We start from the raw sequence: 23,142 nt of genomic DNA, 5'->3' as shown, positions 1-23,142 counted from the left end.
ATGATGGTAATTTAACTTTTATTCTAATATTTAAATTATAAAGATTATGTAACAATTTTTAATGAGAATAGTCTTTGCCAGAAATTTAAGATCTTTGAGTTGATACAAAGTTCTAATAGTGTAGGGCAAGCTTAAATGATTGGTAGTGTATCTGCCACAGAAGTAGTTCTCTATATAAATTACTAAAATTTATCTCAATTTAGGACCCTTAAGACTACTCCAGAATTTATTCAATTCATACTTATTAAAATTCACCACTAATTTCCTATGAAATTTAAAAAAGCATACAACACTGGCATAGCACAAACACATTTATTTACTAACCAAAGGGATGATCCTAATTAAATCAACACTTTGAAATAGCTGCATGTAAAATGTTTGTGATAAAGATAATTGAACACAGTGATGAAAAAAAAAAAGCATATGGAGATTTGCTCATTGAACTGAGCTTGTTCATCCTCACAGCTAATTCCTGTCCAAATGATGATGGAATTTTTACTCTACTTTTTCATAGACCCGAGTACAGGTGACATTGTTCATGACGCACTCCTAGAAGAACGATATTAAAGAATTAGGTTAGTCATGCATCCCAGAACAATGGTAGTAGTTCAATACTAGGGTCAGCATCTTATGAAACTTTGTAATCTACTTCATAGATGGAGAAAATGGTTTGTTTTTTTTTTTTTTTGAGAGAGAGAGAAAATGCGCGCATGCACGTGGGGCAGGAGCAAAGAGAAGAGGAATCTTAAGCAGGCTCCATGCCCAGTACAGAGCCCCAAGTGGGGCTCCATCTCACAAACCATCAGATCATGACCTGAGCCAAAATCGAGAGTTGGAAATCTGACTGACTGAGCCATCCAGGCACCCCAGAAAATACATTCTAAAATTCCTGGGTTTGAAAAGCTAGAACCCATTATTTTGCTTATGATGTGTGTATGGCAAACGAAAGCCCTGATTTGCAAAATCTAAAGTTCTCATGTTCACTATCAGTGATATTGAACAATTAAGTGAACTATGAGTGCTAATAAGGAGATCGGCACTTACCACTACTAATTTACCATCTTCCAATTTTCTTGTTATTGTGCTTTCCTTCCCATCCCATTCCTGATGTTGAACCAACGCGCCATTTGTAAAGGTGCAGACAGTCTGCAAAAATAACACATTTTAATCTTCCAAAGTATGTTACAAGAAGAGTTTCCATGACTCGTAACTTCCTTAATCAACATTTTTTCATCTTTTCCTTTCTGGGTCCACTTCATTAACTATACCGACTCTATTCATAATATAGTTTATGCTTTTCAATCTAGGCCCCTATAAGAGACACTCATTCTCTCATGTTTCTTAAACTATTTTTCCAAAATACACTAAGTTATGAAGCTGGTACTTTCACTAATTTGTCAAACTCAGTTCATAAACTAGTTTGACTTTTTCGTTAAGTTTTGCTCATAAACAGTAAGACTATTATTAATACAATCTATCATTCTAGAAGTCTAGAATGGACTTTAAGTCTAGAATGGATTTTGTTAAGTTATGACTGACCTGAGTTTTTCTGCCATCAGCTGTAGTTTCTTCAAACTTCTCTCCCAGGTTACATGAGAACTGTGTTGTTTTCAGAGTGCTCTCAGTTTTTATGGTGAGGTTTTTGCCATCAGAAGAGATGATACAATCTGGTTTGGCCATTGCACCCACTTTTCGCAGAGCCATGCCCACTCCTGTAGAATGTTACCCCATGTTAAATAACAGGAAGACCAAGTCTATGGTTTACATAACAAATAGAGTAAAATTCAACTGCAGTTGCTATGTTCTACATATTTTCACTTATTCACTTCTCAATAACAAGTGTAAACACAAACCCAGTGCTTACCATGTGCCAGAACTTAACATGTATTGATTAATAGGAAGCCTTGCAACAACTGTGTGAGAGGTAGCACTGTCTCCATTTTACAAGAGGAAAGAGTGAGGCACTGAAGTTACTTACCGAAGCTCATTCAGCTAGGAAGTGATGGAGCTGGGAACCAAAAGAACAGACAGTTTGGCTCTAAATCTCAGCTCTTGGCCACCATGCTATGCTGGCCTTCAGAAAGTCAGGGAAGAAATCTGGATTGCTAAAACTATCTACTCAATTCTGCCAAATGTTGTATTATAGGACTCTAGCACACAGTCTGACACATCCAAGGCCCTGGATAAATCTTTGACTAATAACTACACAAAATCCAAATCAACTCTATTCAAATATCACAAGAGTTTTTTAAGAGTTAACTCCACAATCATGATGCTAATAAACTGGGAAAAATTTACCCTCAAAGACAGTGAACATTTCAGAGCTGCGTAACTCAATTACTATATTGATATCATATTGAGTTTATAATCTATGTATTTCTCCTTAACGTTAACATTTACAAGGAAACTTAGATCTAGGCCAAACCCTGGTTTCACAGACGAGACCACAACCTAAGCAAAAATCACTGGCTTAATGATTAAAAATTCAACTAGGCTTGCAATGTCTTCTTGATGCGTTCTCTTTTGTCATTTTGGGGGCTGGTGCCTTGTGTTGTTAGTGAGTGATTATTTATTCTCACTTTGGACAAAGGGCTCTGCTCTTCCCACACCTTGACTGCCCCCTAAGGAATTGAGCCTTGACAACCTTCATGACTCTAGAACCCTGGAAATAAGCCATCTAGTAAACACATTCACTTTCAACGGGCAGAGAAATGGCATTATGTGGTCCTCACAAAAGTGAACACATACACACATTTCCTGGATATGAATGAAGTAAATGGCTTTCTCCAGAGTTCTCTTGATCTAGATAGACTTACAGCACATACACCAAAATAGTGCATTCCAGTTTTACTCACAGTATCATAAATACACTCAAGATTCACCACAGAACCAGCTTAAGCTGTCATCGTCTTGGATAAAGGCTAAGAAGGAGTGTTTCTGAAGTGCCAGGGGGACTAGGTCTCAATAGAGGGTCTTTGTAGTAATTTTTACACCAGAAAGGAAGCCCCTTTCCAGATAAGATCCACACTATAGGATTCGATCCCACTCCACAGTAGCTCCCTAGTGGCCTGCCACAAAGGTCCATTTTTGTTTGCTAATCCACCCATTGTGTCAAGGAGCATACTCGTTGCCACTGGCCTAGAAAAGGACAATAATAGAGAATCAAGTACAGTTCAGAGTGAGAGGGAAAACTGGAATCTTCCTCCAGAGGCTCATACTCCTGGAAGGCTGTAAGCAGTCCAGGGCTTCTGCAGGGCCACACCCATCTGGCAGGCAGCTGGCAAGCAGCCGCAGGAGGGCTCTGCAGCTTGACTGCGGTTTTCCAGTAAAACCCCCTCACCCTCAACACGCAGAGGGCAGGGCAGCGGAGGGTACCCCCCCCCCCCCAGGCTCAGCAGGCCTCGCCGTTTCCCTGGCACAGGCCACCCGCCCACCGCGGCGCTCAGGGCGGCCAGCGCCAGCACCGCCAGCACGAGGTCGGTGTCGCCAGCGCCACGCCTCTCAGCGCCGCGCGGTAGGGGGAAAGAGGGCGGGGGACGAGGATGCCCGTACCAAACCCAAGCGCCCCGCAGGTTTAGGGAGAGGCAGCCGAGGGCGGAACGAAAGCTGAAGCGGCAGCCCCAATCGGACCTTCCAAAGGGCTTCTGCGGGGAACCGCGCCCCGGCCCCGCGCCCCCGTGGAGGAGAGTAGGGGTGGGGGAACCCGTGCTCCATCTAGCCACAAAAGATGAGGCAGTGCCGGCGCAAGGTGCGAAAGGAGTGGGTGCCGCCACGACGGGGCGACTGGGAGAGGCAGGATGGTGGCGGGGGGTCGGAGGAGGAGTAGCGGGAAGAGAAAAATAGGGAAAGTTACGGGGGCAGCCCGAAGGAGGTCGAAAGAAGTGAAGCCTGGGGTGGGAGGAAGAGGAGCGCGCTCAAGGGCAAGAAGCAGTGCGGGTGGCTGCCGCGTGGGCTAGGGGAAAGCAGAGCCGGGAGGCCCGGGAGACAGAACGTGTCGAGAATCCTCAGGCGGGCGGCAGGCGCTCGCTGCTCTCCGGGCTGCTTGCCCACGTGGTGGTGGGGGGGCGGGCGGCGGTGATGGGAGATGCATGGGTGTACAGGGGGTAGCGGCCGAACACGCCCCGCCGCTGGGCTCAGCACGCTGAAGGGGACCTAGGAACAGACACAGGCTCGCCACGTTACAGGCGCCGCACGGTCGGGAGCCTCACCTACTTCCTTCATGTATTCGTCAAAGCCTTTGCTCTCCACTAAGCGCCATCTTCCTACCAACTGCTGAAGGGTGGCCATGGTGGGCGCTGGCGGGCGGGCGTGCAGAGCGAGCGGAGCCGAGCGGGGCGTCAGGAGCGTGGCTTGTGACCTGCCGGCAACCGTGGCTGCTTTATAAAAGCGGCGCGTGCCGGACGGCACCGAGAGGCCAATGAGAGACGTGCCTCGCCCGCTCCCGCCCCGCCCCCCCCCCCCCCGTACGCCCCCAGGGCCTCTTTTCCCGGGTCGCCAAATGCGAACCCGTTCCACCTGCCCGGGGACGGAGGTAGGATGGCGGGGGCTCCCCCCGGCGCTTCCTGCAAGCGGCAACTCGCCCGGCGCGCCCCACGCCGCCCCGGACGCCGGCGCCTGCACGTTCCAGCGCCTCCGCATGGCCGGGAAGCCAGAGGGGCCACCGGGGCGCCCTGTCCCACCCCTGTTGGGCCGCACCGTTTTCCCTGCAGGCCGCCACTCTTTTTTTCTTCGAAATACCCTAAAGAATCCACTAGCCCGAGCAGGGCTTGGGCGGCAGAAATTGGTTGATAGGTGGTGGTTTGGCTGAGCGATAGAGTTCTTTACCCACCTCGTCACTGCTCTTAGCGGACTAACCCACATCCCATACCTTCCTGAGAGAATCTGTTCTCCCCCTCTTCGGGCCACCGCCCCCCAGTCTCCTCCACCCATGCCCAGTTTGGGCCTCAGGGCGGGTGAGTTAGATTTGAGTTAGACGATTTTATCAGAAGGCACAGGGCAGGGGAAGATGTCCTAGGAGGTTCAGTTTACAAACTACAACTCCTTAAGAAGTTTCAATTGAAGTGACTGTCATTGCTATTAAAGGTAACCATTCAAGAATGTCACTTGTTTCTATTCCTAGCTGAGTGAGCCCTTCATAGTCTGTCCTCAGGCTCCCAAGAATTGAGACTCCAGCGCGTTTCCTCGTTGCCTTTAATTATAATAACACCTTGTATGTGTTGTGTAGAACGTTCTACTTTTCAAAGTCTACCTGTCGCAGTATTTGACTTTGTGATCCCAGGTCCTGTGGGAGTGAGTTAGGATGAGGTAAGAAAGTTGCCACACAGAGAGACCAGCTGCCGTGATGGAGATAAGGTCCATTTATTGCCTGTCTGCTTGTGCTAGAGGCTATGCTTCCCCATACTTTTTCTTTACTTAAAAAATTTTAAGGCTTATTTTTAAGAGAGAGAGAGAGTGAGCAGGGAGTGGGGGGAGAGGCGCAGAGACAGGGAGACATAGAATCTGAAGCAGGCTCTAGGCGCTGAGCTGTCAGCACAACAGAGCCCAATGTGGGGCTCGAACTCACACAGACCTGGAGATCATGACCTGATGCTTAACCTGGTGAGCCACCCAGGCACCCTGCTTCCTGGTTACTTTACATCCATTAACTCTGAGCTCCACTAAATTTTTGCAAGTGCAATTGTTTGAAAGAGGACGTAAGGCAGCGAATGTTTGCAGAGTGGACAGATCCCTGTCCAGTCCTTCTCACTGCAGACCTTGTGAAACAGGACGGTGCCTGGCTGCCTGTAGCTGACTGCTCATGGAGCTCAGAGTTCACAGAGAACCACACCAAGATACTGGTTCAGGTACGTCCTCAACAAACTGAAATCTGAGATTGGTCATTTCCCAACATGCCTCACAACATTTACTCCCCTGCACTGTATCTCTTTTATTTCAAGTCCCTGCCCTCATTGTAGGGTCACCCCAGTTTTTCTTGTGGTACCATTTTACTACTGAGTGACTCAGGCCACATCGTTGTGCCATTAAGAGCCCACATGTCCCACACCTGAGGCTATACTGCTGGAAGATGTTCAAGTTCTGAGGGCAGCTGAACAGGCCATTTGCTCAGTCAGCGATCCAAATGGTGGCTTCCAAACACTCAGGACAGTCTGCTGCCCCTGCCTCCTGGAGAGGCGGCTCCTGTGTGTTTGGACTTACATGCTTGATGTGCTGATTCAACATGTTTTATCCATTTTTGTATAGAACATGGTGATAATGACCAGGACTCTGTCCTGGAATACTAATATTTAGATTATCATAATCAACCATGTTACAGAAATATCAAAAGGAAAATAGTATTTAATACATAACTACTTAAGAAATCATTTTTAGGGGTGCCTGGGTGGCTCAGTTGGTTAAGCATCAGACTTTGGCTCAGGTCATGATCTCATAGTTTGTGAGTTTGAGCCCCAGTTGGGTTCTGCACTGACAGTTCAGAGCCTGGAGCCTGCTTCGGATTCTGTGTCTCCCTCTCTCTCTGCCCCTCCCCTGCTCATGCTCTGTCTCTCTCAGAAAAGAAATAAACATTAAAAAAAAAAAAAAAAGAAATAGTTTTTGAACACAGAAGTATTACCTAAAACTTAACTTTTAAACACACTCTTTGAGGTAATGAGTGGAAATAATCCTTTTGTGGTTAACACACACCAACAAACAACAGAAAGATATAGGCCAAAATACCTGCTAGAGTCTCTCATGAAACAAAGAAGGGCATGGTCATTGTTTTGTGGCTGTGGGCGACACACTTAATCCCTTGTTCTCTGATGTTTCTCACCTGTAATGTATATACAGAAAGAGATTGGAGTAGATTGTTTCTAATGTCCCTCAAGCCCTAAATTCAGATTCCCTTCCTTTCTTAAAAATAATGGTAATGGATTTCAAGTTCTGAAAAGCATTAACTACTTCCTTAACCTGCTAACTGAAGTTCTGTTCTAGGCTACTTAACTTGAACCCAATATGCAATGTAAAAACCAAAAATGTTGTAAAAACAAATCTGATTAAAATCTTGCATGACTCTATGGGATAGTTGAGTATATCTCTTTATTGCAAAAAGGGAGCATTGCCGCTTGATTGAGATTAATTATATTACTAAATATATAAATATTGCTAAATATATAATCTAGGGACAAAGAAAAATAGTTTTATCTTAAACCTATCCTGACAAATGTAAGTGACTGTGCTGGTCATGCTGAAGGACTAATAACACATTATTCATATAGATGAAAATGGTTGAAAGATCAAGAGTTACCAGCAACTCTTCCATCTGTAGCTGTAGAGGCCTACCATTTGTAAGACAGATGTAGTTTCACTTAATATCTCTCAAAACTCAGTTTTCTCAGCTCTGAAATTAAGGAGGTAAGAATTACACCAAATGATTTCTTAGGTTCCTTTCAGCTTACCTCCTGTAGTAGCTCATGGCCCTGAAAAATATGCTCACAGTTACTCTATTTCCACCTAGTGGTGAAACAGAATATTTCTCTTTGGTTTTCTTTGATGAATGTTAGTAGTTGGTCAGCTTCACATTCCACAATCTCACACAAAAGTTTGGTGTGTATTGTGTAATTTTATTTAAACACAACTTCCTAATTACAGTTTGAGTAGATAAATGTGCCTCCCACAAAGTTGATTATAGCACATAATCATTTCCTAAGGACCCCAAGCACTGGTGGCCTAAAAGTTTGCACCTGGTAGAGAAAGAGCACCACATCAAAAGCAATCATTGCAGCAAATATGCAAAGCAATCCATGTTCAAACAACTGACTCTTTTCTAAGTACATGGGCAGATTAAGCAAAAAGGAGGCCGGGAATGGGCAAAGAGAACACTATAAAGCAATACCTCTGAAATTTTAGTGTGCAAACAAATTACCCAGGGATCTTGTTAAAATGCAGATTCAGTAGTTTCCACAGCAGGACACAAGATCGTGCATTTCTAACAAACTCCCGGGTGAAGCTGTTACTGGTTTGGGGACCATGCTTTGAATAGCAAAGCTGTAAAGTATGCAAGAACTTGCATATGGTTTCGATACATCAGAGTGACTTTCACTTCCCTACATGAGGATTTCTGATTATATCTCCATAAAAATATAAAAATATATAGAAAAGACAGGAAATCGGACAAACTCACTCCAAAACTCATCGTACTCAACATTGAGACTTTTTTCTAATTAACCTGAGGTCGCTATTTTTCTGGCTGCTCACTGGAAAAGAAGACTTCGAATGGGGTAGGGAGGATGGATACCATGTTTATTTCAATCTAATTTCTTTCTTAAATTTTATAACTAGTTGTTTGACCCTGAATCTTCCATGTCCTGCCCTTCCATGCTTTGCATACCCAGCCTAAAACCAGATATTCCTTAAGAAAACCCCATTTGGAATCAGTTCCAAAAGAAAATCCTAGTAAGTGGATAGAGCAAGGATCTGCATCATGTCAGTTGTCTGTAGCAGCAAAACTTCCCAGATGAGAATAAGGTCAGCAAGCTGTGCAGCTTAAGGAACACCCAGAATATTAACTTATATCCAGCCACGGCAAGCCACCATTCCATCAGTGGAAAGTTGTTTTCTTTTATGTTTGGTAATGAAATTATTTCTCATGAAAGCATTTATAAAAATGGAATTACTTTACGAATTTTGTCTTTTTACTTAAAGTAGTTTGATTCCTACCCAACATGCCTGTAAATGGGTAACCATGAAAACTTTCTAGTTGCTTAAATAATTAATCAGAAGTATGTGCTTGCTAAATTAACTGGATGTGAGAATAGAGAGAAAATGAGACATTGCAAAAGTTACAGGAGAAGTTATAAATTTTTTTTAAAGTTATAATAAAATGCTGTTGGTTTTAAATAAGGCAGGGGATATGGTGGCTCAGCTCAGTGTAAGATCAATCCATTTTGCTTGCCGACATAGATCTTTCTACTGTCCAGACATATAGTTTGGGATAGGACATTTGCCATTAGCTCATGGCAACGGATTGCAGAAATACGTAGCCCTTTCATGCCTCATGTGGGTGGTATTCAAAGTGTTCTGGATCTAAAACACGACATGTAAGGGGGCATCTTGAAATAGAGCAGGAAGATGCTTGTAAACTCACCCCAACAAGCACAAAATCTTAGTAAAAACACTGCGCCTACCAGGCAGCACAGCCTCAAAACAAATCTCTTAGCTACCTCAATCTCCTCAAGCCCAGCTCCAGCCAAACTGCCCCTCCCAATATGCACTAAATTATATACAAAGTCTGGGGCTGCTCCAGCCCCAGGCACACAGACAAGTTCATAAAGGGTAGCTTTACCCTTTGAAAATTGCAAAAACAAAAAACCTCCAAATCAGATTTTTCCATGGGAAGAGGCCAAATTCTCTCCTTGCAAATTATACTTCCCCATTTTTTCAGTCTCACTTTCCATGTAGTATACTTTAAGTATTTTCCCCCAGATTCTAACACAGTTTGATCATTTTTCTTTATTAGTATTTATCCTTAAGTCTGGATTTTTATTTTTTTAAGTTTATTTATTTTGAGAGAAACAGAGAGAGTGCACAGGGAAGGGGCAGAAAGAGAGAGAGAGAGAGAGAGAGAGAGAGAAAATCCCATACAGGCTCCACACTGGCAGCACAGAGTCCGACTGGGGAATCAGTGTCACAAACCATGAGATCACGACCTGAGTCAAAATCAAGAGTCAGACGCTTAACAGACTGAGCCACCCAGGTATCCCCATAAGACTCGATTTTTAAGTCAAATCTGCAAAACCACAGGGTTGCTTGCTTCTGGGCCATTTATCCTGATGGGTCAGGCCCATAGCTTCCTTTTGTCTGAATTAGCTTTTAAGAAAAATCATCAGAATTTAATAGCCTACCTAAATCTGACTGAAGACACCCTTCTCAATCCTAACTCTGGTCGTCTTTACTTAGTGGTAGGAAGAGCTACTCTGTAACCCCTCAGAGACATACACTGTGCCCGCAAAACAGCACCAAGCTGATTCTGTGCCCTGCTTTAAAGGAGTCAAGCGACAGGATGGATACCTCTTGTTCGTCCACTTGTAAACACCATAGGACACTTTTTGTTCACATTGCATTGACCACACTTAAAGATATAAATTCAACAGCGTGTAATGAAAGGTTGGTTTTACTCTCACACATTTATTTCCCTGTGCTGTCCTGCCTCTCGTATCCCCGCATTCCTCCTTTTACAGCACAAGCTTCTCAATTAAGTGACTCACACATTAACAAAGAGTAAGAAACCGATCTGAGTTTCCAGCGAACCACATTTTGTTTTCTGGGTTGGCTAAAAGCTGTGATTTCATACAGGAACAGGGAGGCCGAGTAGGTATTACCATGGAGGGCAACCATGATCTTGGTTTGGGTCTAATTTAGGAGGTGGGATAAAGAATATTTGTGCTACAAATCTCAAATCTTGTCACCTATTTTGCAGCCTCAAAAGACATAGTTAATCCCTCAGGGTAAAGCTGGGGCTCCTAACGGCCCTTCTGCATTGGTGGGTTAGCAGAATTGAGCACACTGTTTTTTGTATAGTCAAGATGTTGTGTTGTCCTGGTGTAATTACAAACAGTGCTCTCTTTCACTCCAAGTATCTCAGATTGAATAATGTTGGAGGAAGACTTGTGAGATTTAATTCTCACCTATGGGGCAACTCCAAAGCCTAAGTTTCAAGTACAGCATTATTGTGGCACTCTAGTATCATCTAATGGGAAAAAGTGCTATGGGACCATAGTCAGCCTTTCCCGCCTCACACGACATTGTGCAAATAATATGTCATGTGTGGACTACTCTGCTCGCTCACAAATGAAGGGCCAGCAGAGCTTTCCACACAAGATAGATTCCTTTGATTCAAGCCAGCCTACAATTTTAGACCACCTAATAATTATGTGGACTGGATTCTAGTCCTTGTCTTCAAGGAGTTTGTTAACCTAAACTTACATCAGCTAAGGAACTCCCCTCCCCCCCTTTTTTTTCATTTAACCAACATTTATTAAAAAGCTTCTGTTTTAGTTCAGAACATTTGGAAAATTCCCAAGTATGACATGTCTTTGAAAATGTCAGATAAATTCATTTTATCTTTATAATATTAAGTGAATTTCCTGAGAAGATACCACACAATCTTTTGGGGGGTGAGGGGATACATAGTCCTATTGCTTTCAATTGTATCCCGGGAACTCTAGATTTTTGTTTGTTTCTCTGAATGGGTCATCTCTTTGACAGGAACCAGGTGGGTGTACTAAACAGATACATCCTGTTGAAAATGAATGTGCCAAATGCCACAAAGCCACCATCTAATCAGCTGGTTAGAAAGATCTTATCTAAGAAATATTGGGTTATAGACCGTGATGCAACCCACATCACTACCCAGCTCTCCCTGTGTTTTAAAGTGAGTTCTTCACCATGAACTCAGGAATAAAGTGACACTTGGCTGTCCCCAAGGTTGTGGTGAATGCTGAGATACACAGCTTGCATAATAAAATCTGCCAGTGTACAAGTCAAAACAGGGATTCTGTACCACCCCAGCCAGATGGGTAAGGACCGGAAAAACCTGCTGTGTCTCCTTGCTCATGTCATTGACATCCTCTTTTGTGAGAAGAGACTCAGCAACAAAGTGTAATGATTTTACTACACCTGCTCTGATGCCCTTGGCTTTCAGTAGAAACTATACTTGGTCCATAGGGGAAGAGTATGGTTCTGTTAGGATAAGTTTTATTGTATTTGTTACATGGTATAAAATAGTATGACTTCTAAAGCTACGTTATCAGTACATCATACAAAGTAGTAAAAACTCTAGTCAGTCTAAAACAAACAAACAAACAAACAACTGATAGAGGTATCATAACGAATCCTCTTAGAAGCTGCGGACCCAAACCAGTCTTGCAAAGAACCCCTTACACTGAACTATATCCTGAAACTCTTTTCTTCTATTCTAGAATAGTACCAGATTCTAGAAACAGGAAAGAATGTCACTTACTAGTGTCCCTTTAAATGTTACTTACTATATGGAAGTTAGTTATGTCATTTACTATATGGAAAAAAAATGTTGTTTTAATTGATTGTCACTCCATTGCATTGCATATTTGCATTTTGGCTGACATAACCATTCCTAATGTATATTTACAGAAACAAAAGTTTGGTTTCATTATGGAACAGAAGATCATAATATCTCATATTATCTAATATCTATATAATCTAATATGTCACTTGAAAGCAGGTGAGGATATAAATGATTAAAATAAAAATCACTTCAGAATTCAATAAACCTTTCAGTTATCACTTTCCAATAAATATGAACAGTGACACTAAATCTTGTGAGAAATGTAACAGGTTTCCTTTTGCTTTAAGCTTTACTGAGCTAGTGGCTGCAGCCATTCATTTCATAGGGCAAGGCTCTAGCTCATTCACACCCCGATCTTTCTCAACCCAAAGACTTAAGACTTCAGTGCTCCGAGGGAAACTAGCTAGTTCAAGTCACCAGCGCAGATTCAGAAGTAACACTTGATCTCTGGAGCCCGCACCCAAGTTGTATAATTTTTAATTGTACATTTTGGCAGTAATTCCTGGTCAGACCTGATCGGGACCCAATTAGCCGTTGTTGGAGCAGACATATTATTAGCAAATCCTTTAAAGTTATATAGTTGCATTTCTGAATATGGATTTGTGACTTGGGTTCAGAACTAAAGAAGAATCTTAAAATCCTAGAGTTTGGAGGAATTATAGATGTCTTCTACTTCAACTAAAGCCCATTAGGATTCTCTCAATACAAATAAAATCAGGCTCTGCTTAAATCCTTCTGTTAATAGAGGCCTCACTTCCTCACCAAGAAGCCATTTCTATGTTTTAATAGTTCTGATTGGGAGAAAGCCATAATCTCTGTTGTGCTGAGATCTGCTTCCAGTAATTTCTAGATATTGGTCTTAGTTTGACCCTCTAAAATAACAAAATGCTTGCTCACTTATTCTTCCGTGGTGGCTCTATAAGCCTGTAAGTATTGGATGATGATATTTCATCAGTATAAAAAAATTGCTTAGATACACAAATGTATTATATATAAAATACCTGGGAGAGAGAACTATAAATAAAACTCTATAAAATATGTTATGTGTATCCATGTGCATATGCGTGTGTGTGTGTGTGTGTGTGTGTGTGTGTGTGTGTAGAGAGAGAGAGAGAGACAGAAAGAGAGGAAGAGAGAGGTATGAGTTACAGCAAAAATAATATTGAAAAAGAAGAATAATTCCAATTACATTTTCAATTTCGATTAGCAATAATTGCGCCTCAGATAAACCTCATTGGCTACGAAGCTGCTACTGCGCAAAGCTACGTTTTCAATTTCGAATAAGCTTAGAGGCTAGGAAGGACCAAATAATGACTTTAAGTTGTTTAGCAGGACTATTACAAAACTTTCTGAAAAAGAATCATTTCCGCTCAAAACAATTAGAATACTTGCATAATCTAACTGCAGTTGGTGCCTGAATAAAGTCTTTCCAGAGTAAGAAATACCATAACCACAAATCCTATGTTTACCAAGAATGCCAAATGTATTCAGTAATTATTTAAGCATTTTAAAGAATACTTTATAGGGAGAAATACTAAAATAAAAAATAAGGCAAGAGGAATGGCCTAGAATTTAAATTTTTCTATCAATTCATATTTGGTTTACGAATTGATGATTATAGCAATGCTAGTATACGGATTTTAAGTAGCATGGAGAATTTAACACTATCATTAAGTATGCAATTGTTTGGCCTCCACCTTTGTTCCTCAGGAAAACCGGAAATCGTCATAACAATATGTGTCATAAATACAGGCACACAATTTGCTCACTATTTAAACTGTAAGGGACCTTTAGATTCCTTAGTTAAACTTCTTTTTAAAAATGTCACAATTTCTCTGGCATCAGTTGTCCTCTGCCTTCACTCAAGCTGGAAAAGACAATCTTAAAAAGATTAGCTAAGGGACACCTGGGTGGCTCAGTCGCTTAAGCGTCCAACTCTTGATTTTGGCTCAGGTCTTGATCTCACGGTTTGTGGAACTGAGCCCTGACTTGGGCTCCACACTGAGCATGGAGCCTGCTAAGGATTCTCTCTCTTCCTCTCTCTCTTTGCCCCTCCCCTGTCTCAAAATAAATAAAATAAGCATTTTTTTTTTTTAAAAGATGGTTTAAGAGTCGAGTTAGAACAGTACTAAGGGACTTAGTACTTTAGAAGGTATTTAAAGTACTTTAAGATAGGCCAGGCAAAGAAACACTAGCATCACTCATAAACCAATCATTTTTTTAAGTATCCACCCTAAAGCCACAATGTTGAAAGAACAGTGGCCTAGGATGTAGGAGACCCTCTTTCTAGAATTTAATCTGCTACAAACTAACTGTATAAACTTGGATTTTTGTTTTCTCACTGTAAAAAGAAGAGAGAAGAGAGTAAATCAAGTTTCAAGGATGTACATTATTAATTTCACATCCTTTTTAAATATTTTTTTAAAGTTTTTATCTATTTTTGAGACAGAGAGAGACAGAGCATGAGCAGGGGAGGGGCAGAGAGAGAGAGGGAGACACAGAATCTGAAGCAAGCTCCAGGCTCTGAGCTGTCAGCACAGAGCCTGACGCGGGGCTTGAAGTCACAGACTCTAAGATCATGACCTGAGATGAAGTCGGATGCTTAACTGACTGAGCCACCCAGGCGCCCCATTAATTTCACATCTTTAACAACCTAGAAAGAAAGCTGCCATTGCCAAAAACAACAACAAACCCCAACTGTACCTTTTAATCATTTGTTATCTAATGTAAGGATGAAATATAATGGTTGAAAATTAAAATTCATGCCAGTGATTGTTTTCAGACTCAGACCCCTGAACAAATTTTATAATATAACCTTCATTCTTCCTGCCCAGCCCCCCTTCTGCCCAGCAAGATCTTGCCGAAGGGGGTGTTGTAAATAGATGGAAGGGTTCCCGGAGTTAAGGAAACTGCAAGTGAGCAATTTTCAGTGATGGGAAGGTGGGGGAGGTGATATTCACACACAAGATCCACAATAACAGCTCACACACACACAAGTCAGTTTTAAATATTCACTAAGTGCAAAATTTCAGATATATCTACTTTTATTATTATTTACGTATATAAGGTTCAGATCAAACCATTCCAGTCAAATAAGACTTTTTCTACCCTTTCTTTTTCCTCTCTTCCCCAACTCTAGCGCAGCCAGAGTAGCTTGGGGCGGGGGTGGGGGTCAGACTGGAAGATAGCTGAGAAGTCTCCACCCTTCCCTGACAGAGGGTTTTCAGTCTGAGGGACAGGAGGAAGCTGCTTTCTGCCTGCATAAAAAGACCCCTCTTTAAACCTACCGGTCACACGTGTACTGACTTAGGCCTGTGAAAATGTACAAGAGGGACTCTCATTTGCCCATACTTCCTCTTCCTTCCTTAACCCACTCTTGCTTTCCTTCTTTTTCACTGCCTACCAAGGATTTCTAGTGTTTCTTGAAAAACTCGCCAGGGTCTATGCCAAATGTATTATCTAAATCAACTAAGTCAATGGATGCCGTGGAAAGCAAATGGCAAGAAGACAGCATGAGTAGATTTGAACATGAATACCTCACTTTTAGGTTACTGGGTGTGTTTATTTTTCTTTACTATCACCAGACACTTGATATCAGCACAATTCTACACATGACTCCATGGGCCAAAGAAAAGGTAATGAAGAACACTGATGCCGTTTTGGAAATTAGTGACCATTCATGTAATAAAAAAGAGAAAAAAAGAAAATCAAGAGGTTGATAATGGACTTTGTGGTTAAAGAAACTGTGGGGGAGAAAAGAACTTTGGGTACTGGAAATACGATAGAGATTAAGCCTCTCTTAATCTTCCATTCATTATTGAGAGATTACATCTCCATTTCTTCTTCACCCATTTAAGGTGTATGAGGCAAAGAGGGGAGGTTCTCTTTGAAGGCTACAGGTTGAACTTGCTTGTTCAGTTTCTCCTTAACATCAGCAAGACGAAAAATTATAGATACATGTACATTACTTACAAATAAATTAAGAATGCCATTCTCTTTTCTACTCCACACCATCTCCAAAGTCTCACTGAACTTTTCAAAGACAAGTTAAAGTAATAGACATTTAATTTTGCAAATTTATTTCTGGAATTGTTCCTGGACCCAGGATTATTTAAGGTAAATGATCATATCTCACAGGTTTTCTCTTAACTGAGTAAAAAGTAGGAATAGTTCATAAGGATTTCTGAAATAAGAGTGTTAGGATTTATAAGGAACTTTAATAAGAGGCTTTGACCTACTTAAAAAAAAATGGGTCAGAAGTTTCAGGCACCTGTTGTCTGTTTAATTAATGCTACCTTCTAGAGTGATGTATTGCAAAAGGTCTGATATCTTTCATCCAAACACTATGATAAGCATTAGATACATTAGGAAGACCTCAGTGTTCATTTTAGCACAGTGTCCAGGCTTAATGTCTCATCCTCTCAATGGCTTACTTTGACATTGCTCTTTTCAGGCCAGTGAATCAACAATGATTTATTAACATCATTTTAAAGTGGTTTTCATACATGAAATCATCACACTGGTATGCTGCCATATGTTATTAAATTATCTATGTTCATAGCATACACTTCCAGCCAGGGTGTGAACAGTTACATTTAGGGAGTAGGTCACAATGACAAGAGACCCCGAAGACAGCTTAGTTACCTGGGGTGGAATATATAAAATCCCTACGCTGCATTCGGACAGAGGTGATGCTTCTGAGCTCCCAACCTTGCTAATAAACATTAAAAATTGAGACTAAAATGTAAAGTGGGAACCCTATTCAGAGCCGGTGAGATTGTAAATTGCTACAACCACTTTGGAAATCTGTTTGGAATTATCTACTGAAGGTGAATGTTTATACCAAGAGACATGTGTGAAACTGTTAATGGTAGTGATATCTGTAACAACCCACAAATGGAAATAACTCAGATGCTCATGAACAATAGATTGGGGTTTTCATTGTGGTGTATTCATACAACGGAGCAGCATTCAGTAATGAAAATGAAATTACAGCTACTTGCAACCCTTTGGATGAAATTTCATAAACATAATGTTGAGTGAAAGAATCCACACAGGTTAAAAACCTGAGTATTGTACTTAAAAAAAAAAAAAAACATTCAAAAATAGGTATTCCTAATCTATGGTGTTAAAAGCCATCGTTAAAAAAAAAAAAAAAAAAAAAAAGTGGGGGGTGCCTGGGTGGCTCAGTCGGTAAAGCGTCTGACTTCAGCTCAGGTCATGATCTCATGGTTCATGAGTTCAAGCCCCGTGTCAGGCTCTGTGCTGAAGGCTCAGAGCCTGGAGCCTGCTTCAGATTCTGTCTCCCTCTCTATCTGCACCTCCCCCACTCACACTCTGTCTCTATCAGAAAATGAATAAACGTTAAAAAATTAAAAAAAAATAAAAGCCAAGACAATGGTTTCTTTTGGGAAGCAGAGAAGGAGGAGCCCTTGGGAAAAGCATGAGGGGGCTTTAGAGTGCTGGCAAAGTTATCTACACAGAAGATGATTACACGGATGGGTTTGTGCTGTGATATTTTACCAACCTGGACACACAGGACTTGTGCATTTTTCTCTATCTAGTGTTAGGCTTTAATTAGGAGTGTTTCATTTTAAAAGGAAAATGGAAGCGTTAGTGAAAGAACTTGAAAATATCTTCACTGTCTCGGAAAAAACAGTAAATGGTTCAATAAAACTCTTACATATATTATTAATCCTAGCTTACAAAAGAGTTCCTTGTTATTTTAATTAGTTAGGGGATACTTAACTTGGAAGTTTTTACTCTGTCAATTTTCACCTGTCAGCTGAGTACAGCTAGAGGTGGTTGGGTTCAGCAATTAAGGAACACAATAACTTTTGATCTTCTACGTTACAAGGTCACAGTAACAACCACAAAGGTGAGATGTAACTAAGAAATATTTGCAGGCTCCTTTTAGAGACTACATGGGGTGGGAAAAGTGTGGAATTTGGAGCCAGATCGAACAGAGTTTGAAATTGAGCTCTGTTGCATACTAGTTGTATGATCTTGAGGAAGTCACTTACTTCCTCTGTGTCCTCATCTTTAAAGAAGAATCATAATATCCATTTAAATGGGAACTATACTACATGTGCATGTATTTTAAAATAACACACGGTTATCTCAAGGTTTTTATTACGTGTTAAAATGAACCAAAAGCACAGTCCTGGCCCCAGCAAATAACTGGCCTATCTCAAAATGTCTGGAGCTGGTATTCTCTGTGGCTCCAGATACTTTCTTCAGAATCTAAGCTAACCGATATGCCCCTAAGACTTACTTGGTACTACAGCATAACTAGTGCCCCCTACAGGAGGACTTGAGACCTGTTTCAATGACTTTCACTTGAACTCTTATAGTGGAATGTCTCTAGGAAAAGCGTAAAGTGGGGAAGAGGGAAGGACATGAGCAATGGCAAGGGTAAAAAGAACATCACTATTCGTATAAATAGGGACAAGGGAAGAAATATATAACATTTATATATATTTAAATATATATATATTTAAATATATATATTTAAAAAATATATATATATATATATATAATTCCTGCATATTCACAGAATCCCTTGAAAGGAACATGTAGAATGGGAATTTAGTGCATGCTGTGTTATAGGGAAACTTGTATATCAACTGGACAACCAGCTGTATGCCACCTAAACATTAAGATCTTGAAGTTTTAGTTTCTGATATGTAAAATGGATATAAATTAGAGCTTTTAAAGTCTTCTTTGAAGAGAAATGAATAATTTAATTCTTAACTGTTAAAAAATTTTATTTGTCTCTCTGTTGTGTTTTTTACATCTTCAAGAAAGTACATCAGTCTGAAACTACTTATGGAGTGTTGTGAAATTAATACAGATCACTCTCCCTTCTATGAGCCCAAAAGTATGCTCAAATAATGTCAGTTGTCTTAGGGGCTTTGAATTCCATTCAAATCGCTTTTTATTACAACCACATATCTTTACAGGTAAGAAAGACTTTAAGAGCTTATTCTGGTCCAGCAGCCAGAAAGGCAAGGAATTACTGTCCTAATCTTACCTGTCTCTGAAACTTCCTCCCCCCAAATTTTTTTGACCTAAAAGTATTGATGCTGACATAATTTAATTAAGCATGTGTGAAAGTGCAGTGGTCTAGAATCTGAAATTGATATAATTAAAGTGGAATGCAGAGTGTGTACCTCTGATACCATTTTTTAAATGTCACACTCCATCACTTCTGTTTAATATCAAATCACAAGAGATATTTTTCATCTGTTAATTGCATTTTACATGCCCTTCATCATTGGCCTTGAAGCAATTACGTTTGAGAAAAAATTATTGAAGCAAGGAGGAAGGTCCACATAATCAAGTCCACTAAAGTTGCTTTCATTTAATAGTGTCTCTAGCAGATAAATGGCCATTCATAGTTTCATTCTACTATAGCTATTTTACTCTCAAAAATACTTAGATTAAAAAGCTAAGGGATCTAGAGAAAGATTTTTATCTTCTCAATATTTGTGAAAATCGAGCACAGAGAAAGCTGCTTATTTCTAATACTGTGTTATGGAAATTATTATTCCTTTTTTTAATGTTTATTTAGTTTTGAAAGAGAGAGAGGCGGAGCGTGAGCGGGGGAAGGGCAGAGAGAGAGGGAGACACAGAATCCGAAGCAGGCCCCAGGCCCTGAGCTGTCAGCACAGAGCCCAAAGCGGGGCTCGAACTCATCAACTGTGAGATCATGACCTGAGCCGAAGTCGGACGCTCAACAGACTGAGCCACCCAGGCGTCCCCAAAATTATTATTCTTTGCTTTGAGTATGCATTATTAGCAAACAGTAACAATGAAACTAATAATTTGTCCTTCATTATCCTCCAACCATGTGTCTCATGAACCATAAAGTATTCCTGGCAACTTGATGCCTCAGGTATTCCCTATGGACTTAATAGTTGACAAGGAGGACCTGAGAATCTGACTTCTAGTCAGTAAGAAACCTTACCCATGGCTTTTTTTGAGTACTGTGTTGATTCATATGAAATTACCGTATTTGTAGTTAAAAATGGTCAAACCCTGGCAATTTCATATAACACAACCAAATAACTAATGGGTTTCGAATATGGGCACTGGGTATACCTGGAAACATCTTTCTCCATTAAACTGATGTGAATCTATTTTGTTGAATTATTATCTGATCAAGGGCTCTTCTGTCTCCTCTTCTTTGTCTTTTCCCCAGCCACTTACTCCTTTATCATTTGACCGGAGAGCTTCTAGTCTAGCATCCCAATAGTGACTCCTCTCTCCAAAATCACTGAAAAATCAGGAAACTGTAAGATCCAAAAAGCTTTTCCTATCATCTCAGCTTCTCTACAGCCTTGACAATTGGATCGTTTTCTCCTTTAAAAGCATTTCTCCTTTCATGTCCATGTCACTGTATTACTTGTTTCTGGACCTACCTTCCTAAATTTTTCTCTTTTCCATTCATGACCTAAATGAAGGCATTCTATTAGTCTCGACATTTATCTCTTTTCTTGCTTAACAGATTCATACTTTGACCCTAATCCTCTTCACCCTGAGAAACTGAGCTCTTTTTCTGCTTTTTTGGCCACCAGAACATACACACTGAACTCCTATCTGTCACTACACCCACCATGTCTCCTCTCCTCCCACTCGGTAAAAATGTGCCCTTTTTCCTCCACTGTCTGCTTGTGCAATCACCTGCCTTCCAACTATGTCAGGGACATTGATCCCTTAGCTAACCACCTGTCCTATAACCTCCAGCCCTTTCTACGGGCTCTTTCTTCTCAGCATATAAACTTGCTTGATTTTCTCCTATGATCTAAAGAAAAAATCTCTTACCTCATGCCACCTGTTAGCTACTGCCCTATATCTTTTTTTTTCATACACAATCAAACATAAATACTCTAATTTGTCTTAATCTTTGTCTCTTATAACTTTTATTACCTAATGTCTTTGGTTGGGCACTTCCAGAAGTTGGCTTTGATGAGAATTTGATGGGAGTGGCTTATGTGAGGAACAATCCCAGCTAGGGGGGTGGGGAAGTGAGTTAGAGAAAGAAAAGAGCCAATACAGGATGTGTCAGTGCCTAGGGTACTACTGTGGGGAGAAACTGAGATTTGAATCTCATTGAGGGCATTTGAGAAACTATTAGGACATGTCTGAGAGTTTTCCCTCTTTGAAGGGGGGGAATCCCGGGGGACTTACCAATCAACTCTCATCATGGATCATTGAGGGTTGCTCCTGGCGACATTAACTCTCTAGCACTCCTGGCCAGCTCCAAGACAATGCTGGGCTCCTGCTGGCCACAAAGATAGAAGAAAGTGGCAGTGTTTGCAGTAGGAAGCCATCAGCAGGTATGGGAATGGCAAATGCCAAAGGATATGGGAGGAGCACCAAATGTGTCTACTACATCCACTGTAATTAGCCTCCAGCTTTTACTACCTCATTTTATGATACAGAGCCAATGAGCTCATAATTGTCAAACCTAATAACATTTATTTTGTCCTCCTCCTTGACCTTTCTGTATGCAACAATTTGGGCTTCAGTCATTATCCCTCTATTTTCCTTTCCTTGGCTTTTAAGAAGTCACTTTTCTGGGAGGCACCCGGGTGGCTCAGTCGGTTAAGCGCAGACTTCAGCTCAGGTTATGATCTCGCGGTCCGTGAGTTTGAGCCCCGCGTGGGGCTCTGTGCTGACAGCCTGGAGCCTGCTTCTGCTTCTGTGCCTCCCCACCCCCCCTCTCTGCCCCTCCTCTGCTTGCGCGCGCGCTCTCTCTCTCAAAAATAAATTAAAAAATTTAAGAAGTTACTCTCTTTGTTTCTTCTACCACTATACCAATTTTGCCTCCTTTTCAGCTGTCTCTTCCCCAAGTGTTGATGCGTCATAGGGCTCTGCTTTGGATTTCTCATTGTACTATTCCTTAGACATCCCTTCTCATTTTATGCCTCCCACAACCACTTACACAACATTGACTTCTGAACCTGCATGTCCAGCTTAGACTCTTCTCCTGAGGTCACAGTCATACATCAGATCGTGTCCCGTGCTCCTGCTTCCCAGAGAGTCCGGTCATCTTAGTCTGAATATCAGAAGCACTCAGTCCCAGCACTCACAAAACAGGATTATCTTTCCTGAAAGACACGTGTTCTTCCTCTTATATTCCTTCTCAGCTAACCAATAACACAGTTGAAAACCTGGGAGTCATTAGAGTCTTTCCCTTTCGCCTTACTCTTCACATCCAGTTAGTGACCAAATGCCGTCAATTTTGCCTTCTTAACGCTCTGCAGTTCACTTGCTCCTGCTCTTTCTTTTCACGCCGTCTCAGTTCCCTTTCCTCATGTTTTGACTCTGACCTCTCCTCATCACTCAGTAACTTTCACCCTGCTGCTAGAATGGTGTTTCAAAAACATGAATCTGATCAGTTGCTTGCAGAAAAAATCCAAATACCTGGAAGAGCCTCCATGCCTTGGCCCTCGCTGGCCTCTCCAGCCTTATGACTCACCATTTCTTCTCCCCACCCACCTCGCACTCTAGTCATTATAATTCCCAAATTGTCCCATAGAATTCCAAATCTCCATGTACTTATTTATTTAACTAACACTTCCTTTTTTTCTTTTTAATTTGAGAGAGAGAGAGAGAGAGCAAGCAGTGGAGGGGGGCCAGAGGGAGAGAGGCAGAATCTTAAGCAGGCCCCACGCTCAGCATGGAGCCTGTTGTGGAACTTGATCCCACAACCCTGGGATCATGATCTGAGCTGGAGCTGAAATCGAGAGTCGGATGCTCAACCAACTGAGCCATCCAGGCGCCCCTTAACTAACGCCTCTATACAGTACATATTGTGTATGTAATCTAAGAATTTTACAAATATTAAATTATTTAATCCTCGTAACAACCCTGTGATGTATGTACTATTATTACCCTCACTTTGCAGATGAAGAAATTGAGGCCCACAAGGTTGAAGTGATTTGGCCAATGTCACACAGCTGGTAAGTGCGGTGCCAGGGTTCAAATCCAGGCAGTCTGGCTTCAGAGTCATTTTTGTACCCCACCCCCACCCCCACCCCCACCCCAATGAGCTG

General features: G+C 41.4%; 1 protein-coding gene and 1 pseudogene across 1 annotated transcript; both read right to left on the bottom strand.

Moving 5' to 3' along the window:
* Positions 1 to 298: 298 nt before the first annotated feature.
* On the bottom strand, positions 299 to 4,368 carry FABP5 (fatty acid binding protein 5). Its single transcript, XM_042973532.1, has 4 exons — positions 4,209 to 4,368; positions 1,540 to 1,712; positions 1,045 to 1,146; positions 299 to 549 (listed from the first exon to the last, which is right to left on the bottom strand). The coding sequence occupies exons 1-4, from the start codon at positions 4,285 to 4,287 to the stop codon at positions 496 to 498; spliced, it is 408 nt and encodes a 135-aa protein (XP_042829466.1). The 5' UTR covers positions 4,288 to 4,368; the 3' UTR covers positions 299 to 495.
* Positions 4,369 to 13,217: 8,849 nt separating this feature from the next.
* LOC122235186 lies at positions 13,218 to 13,343 on the bottom strand (annotated as a pseudogene).
* Positions 13,344 to 23,142: the final 9,799 nt, after the last annotated feature.

This window comes from Panthera tigris, chromosome F2 (assembly GCF_018350195.1).
Source record: "Panthera tigris isolate Pti1 chromosome F2, P.tigris_Pti1_mat1.1, whole genome shotgun sequence".
Lineage (NCBI taxonomy): Eukaryota > Metazoa > Chordata > Mammalia > Carnivora > Felidae > Panthera > Panthera tigris.
Note: the sequence above shows the minus strand (reverse complement) of the source record. Positions and strands in the feature narration are given on the sequence as shown.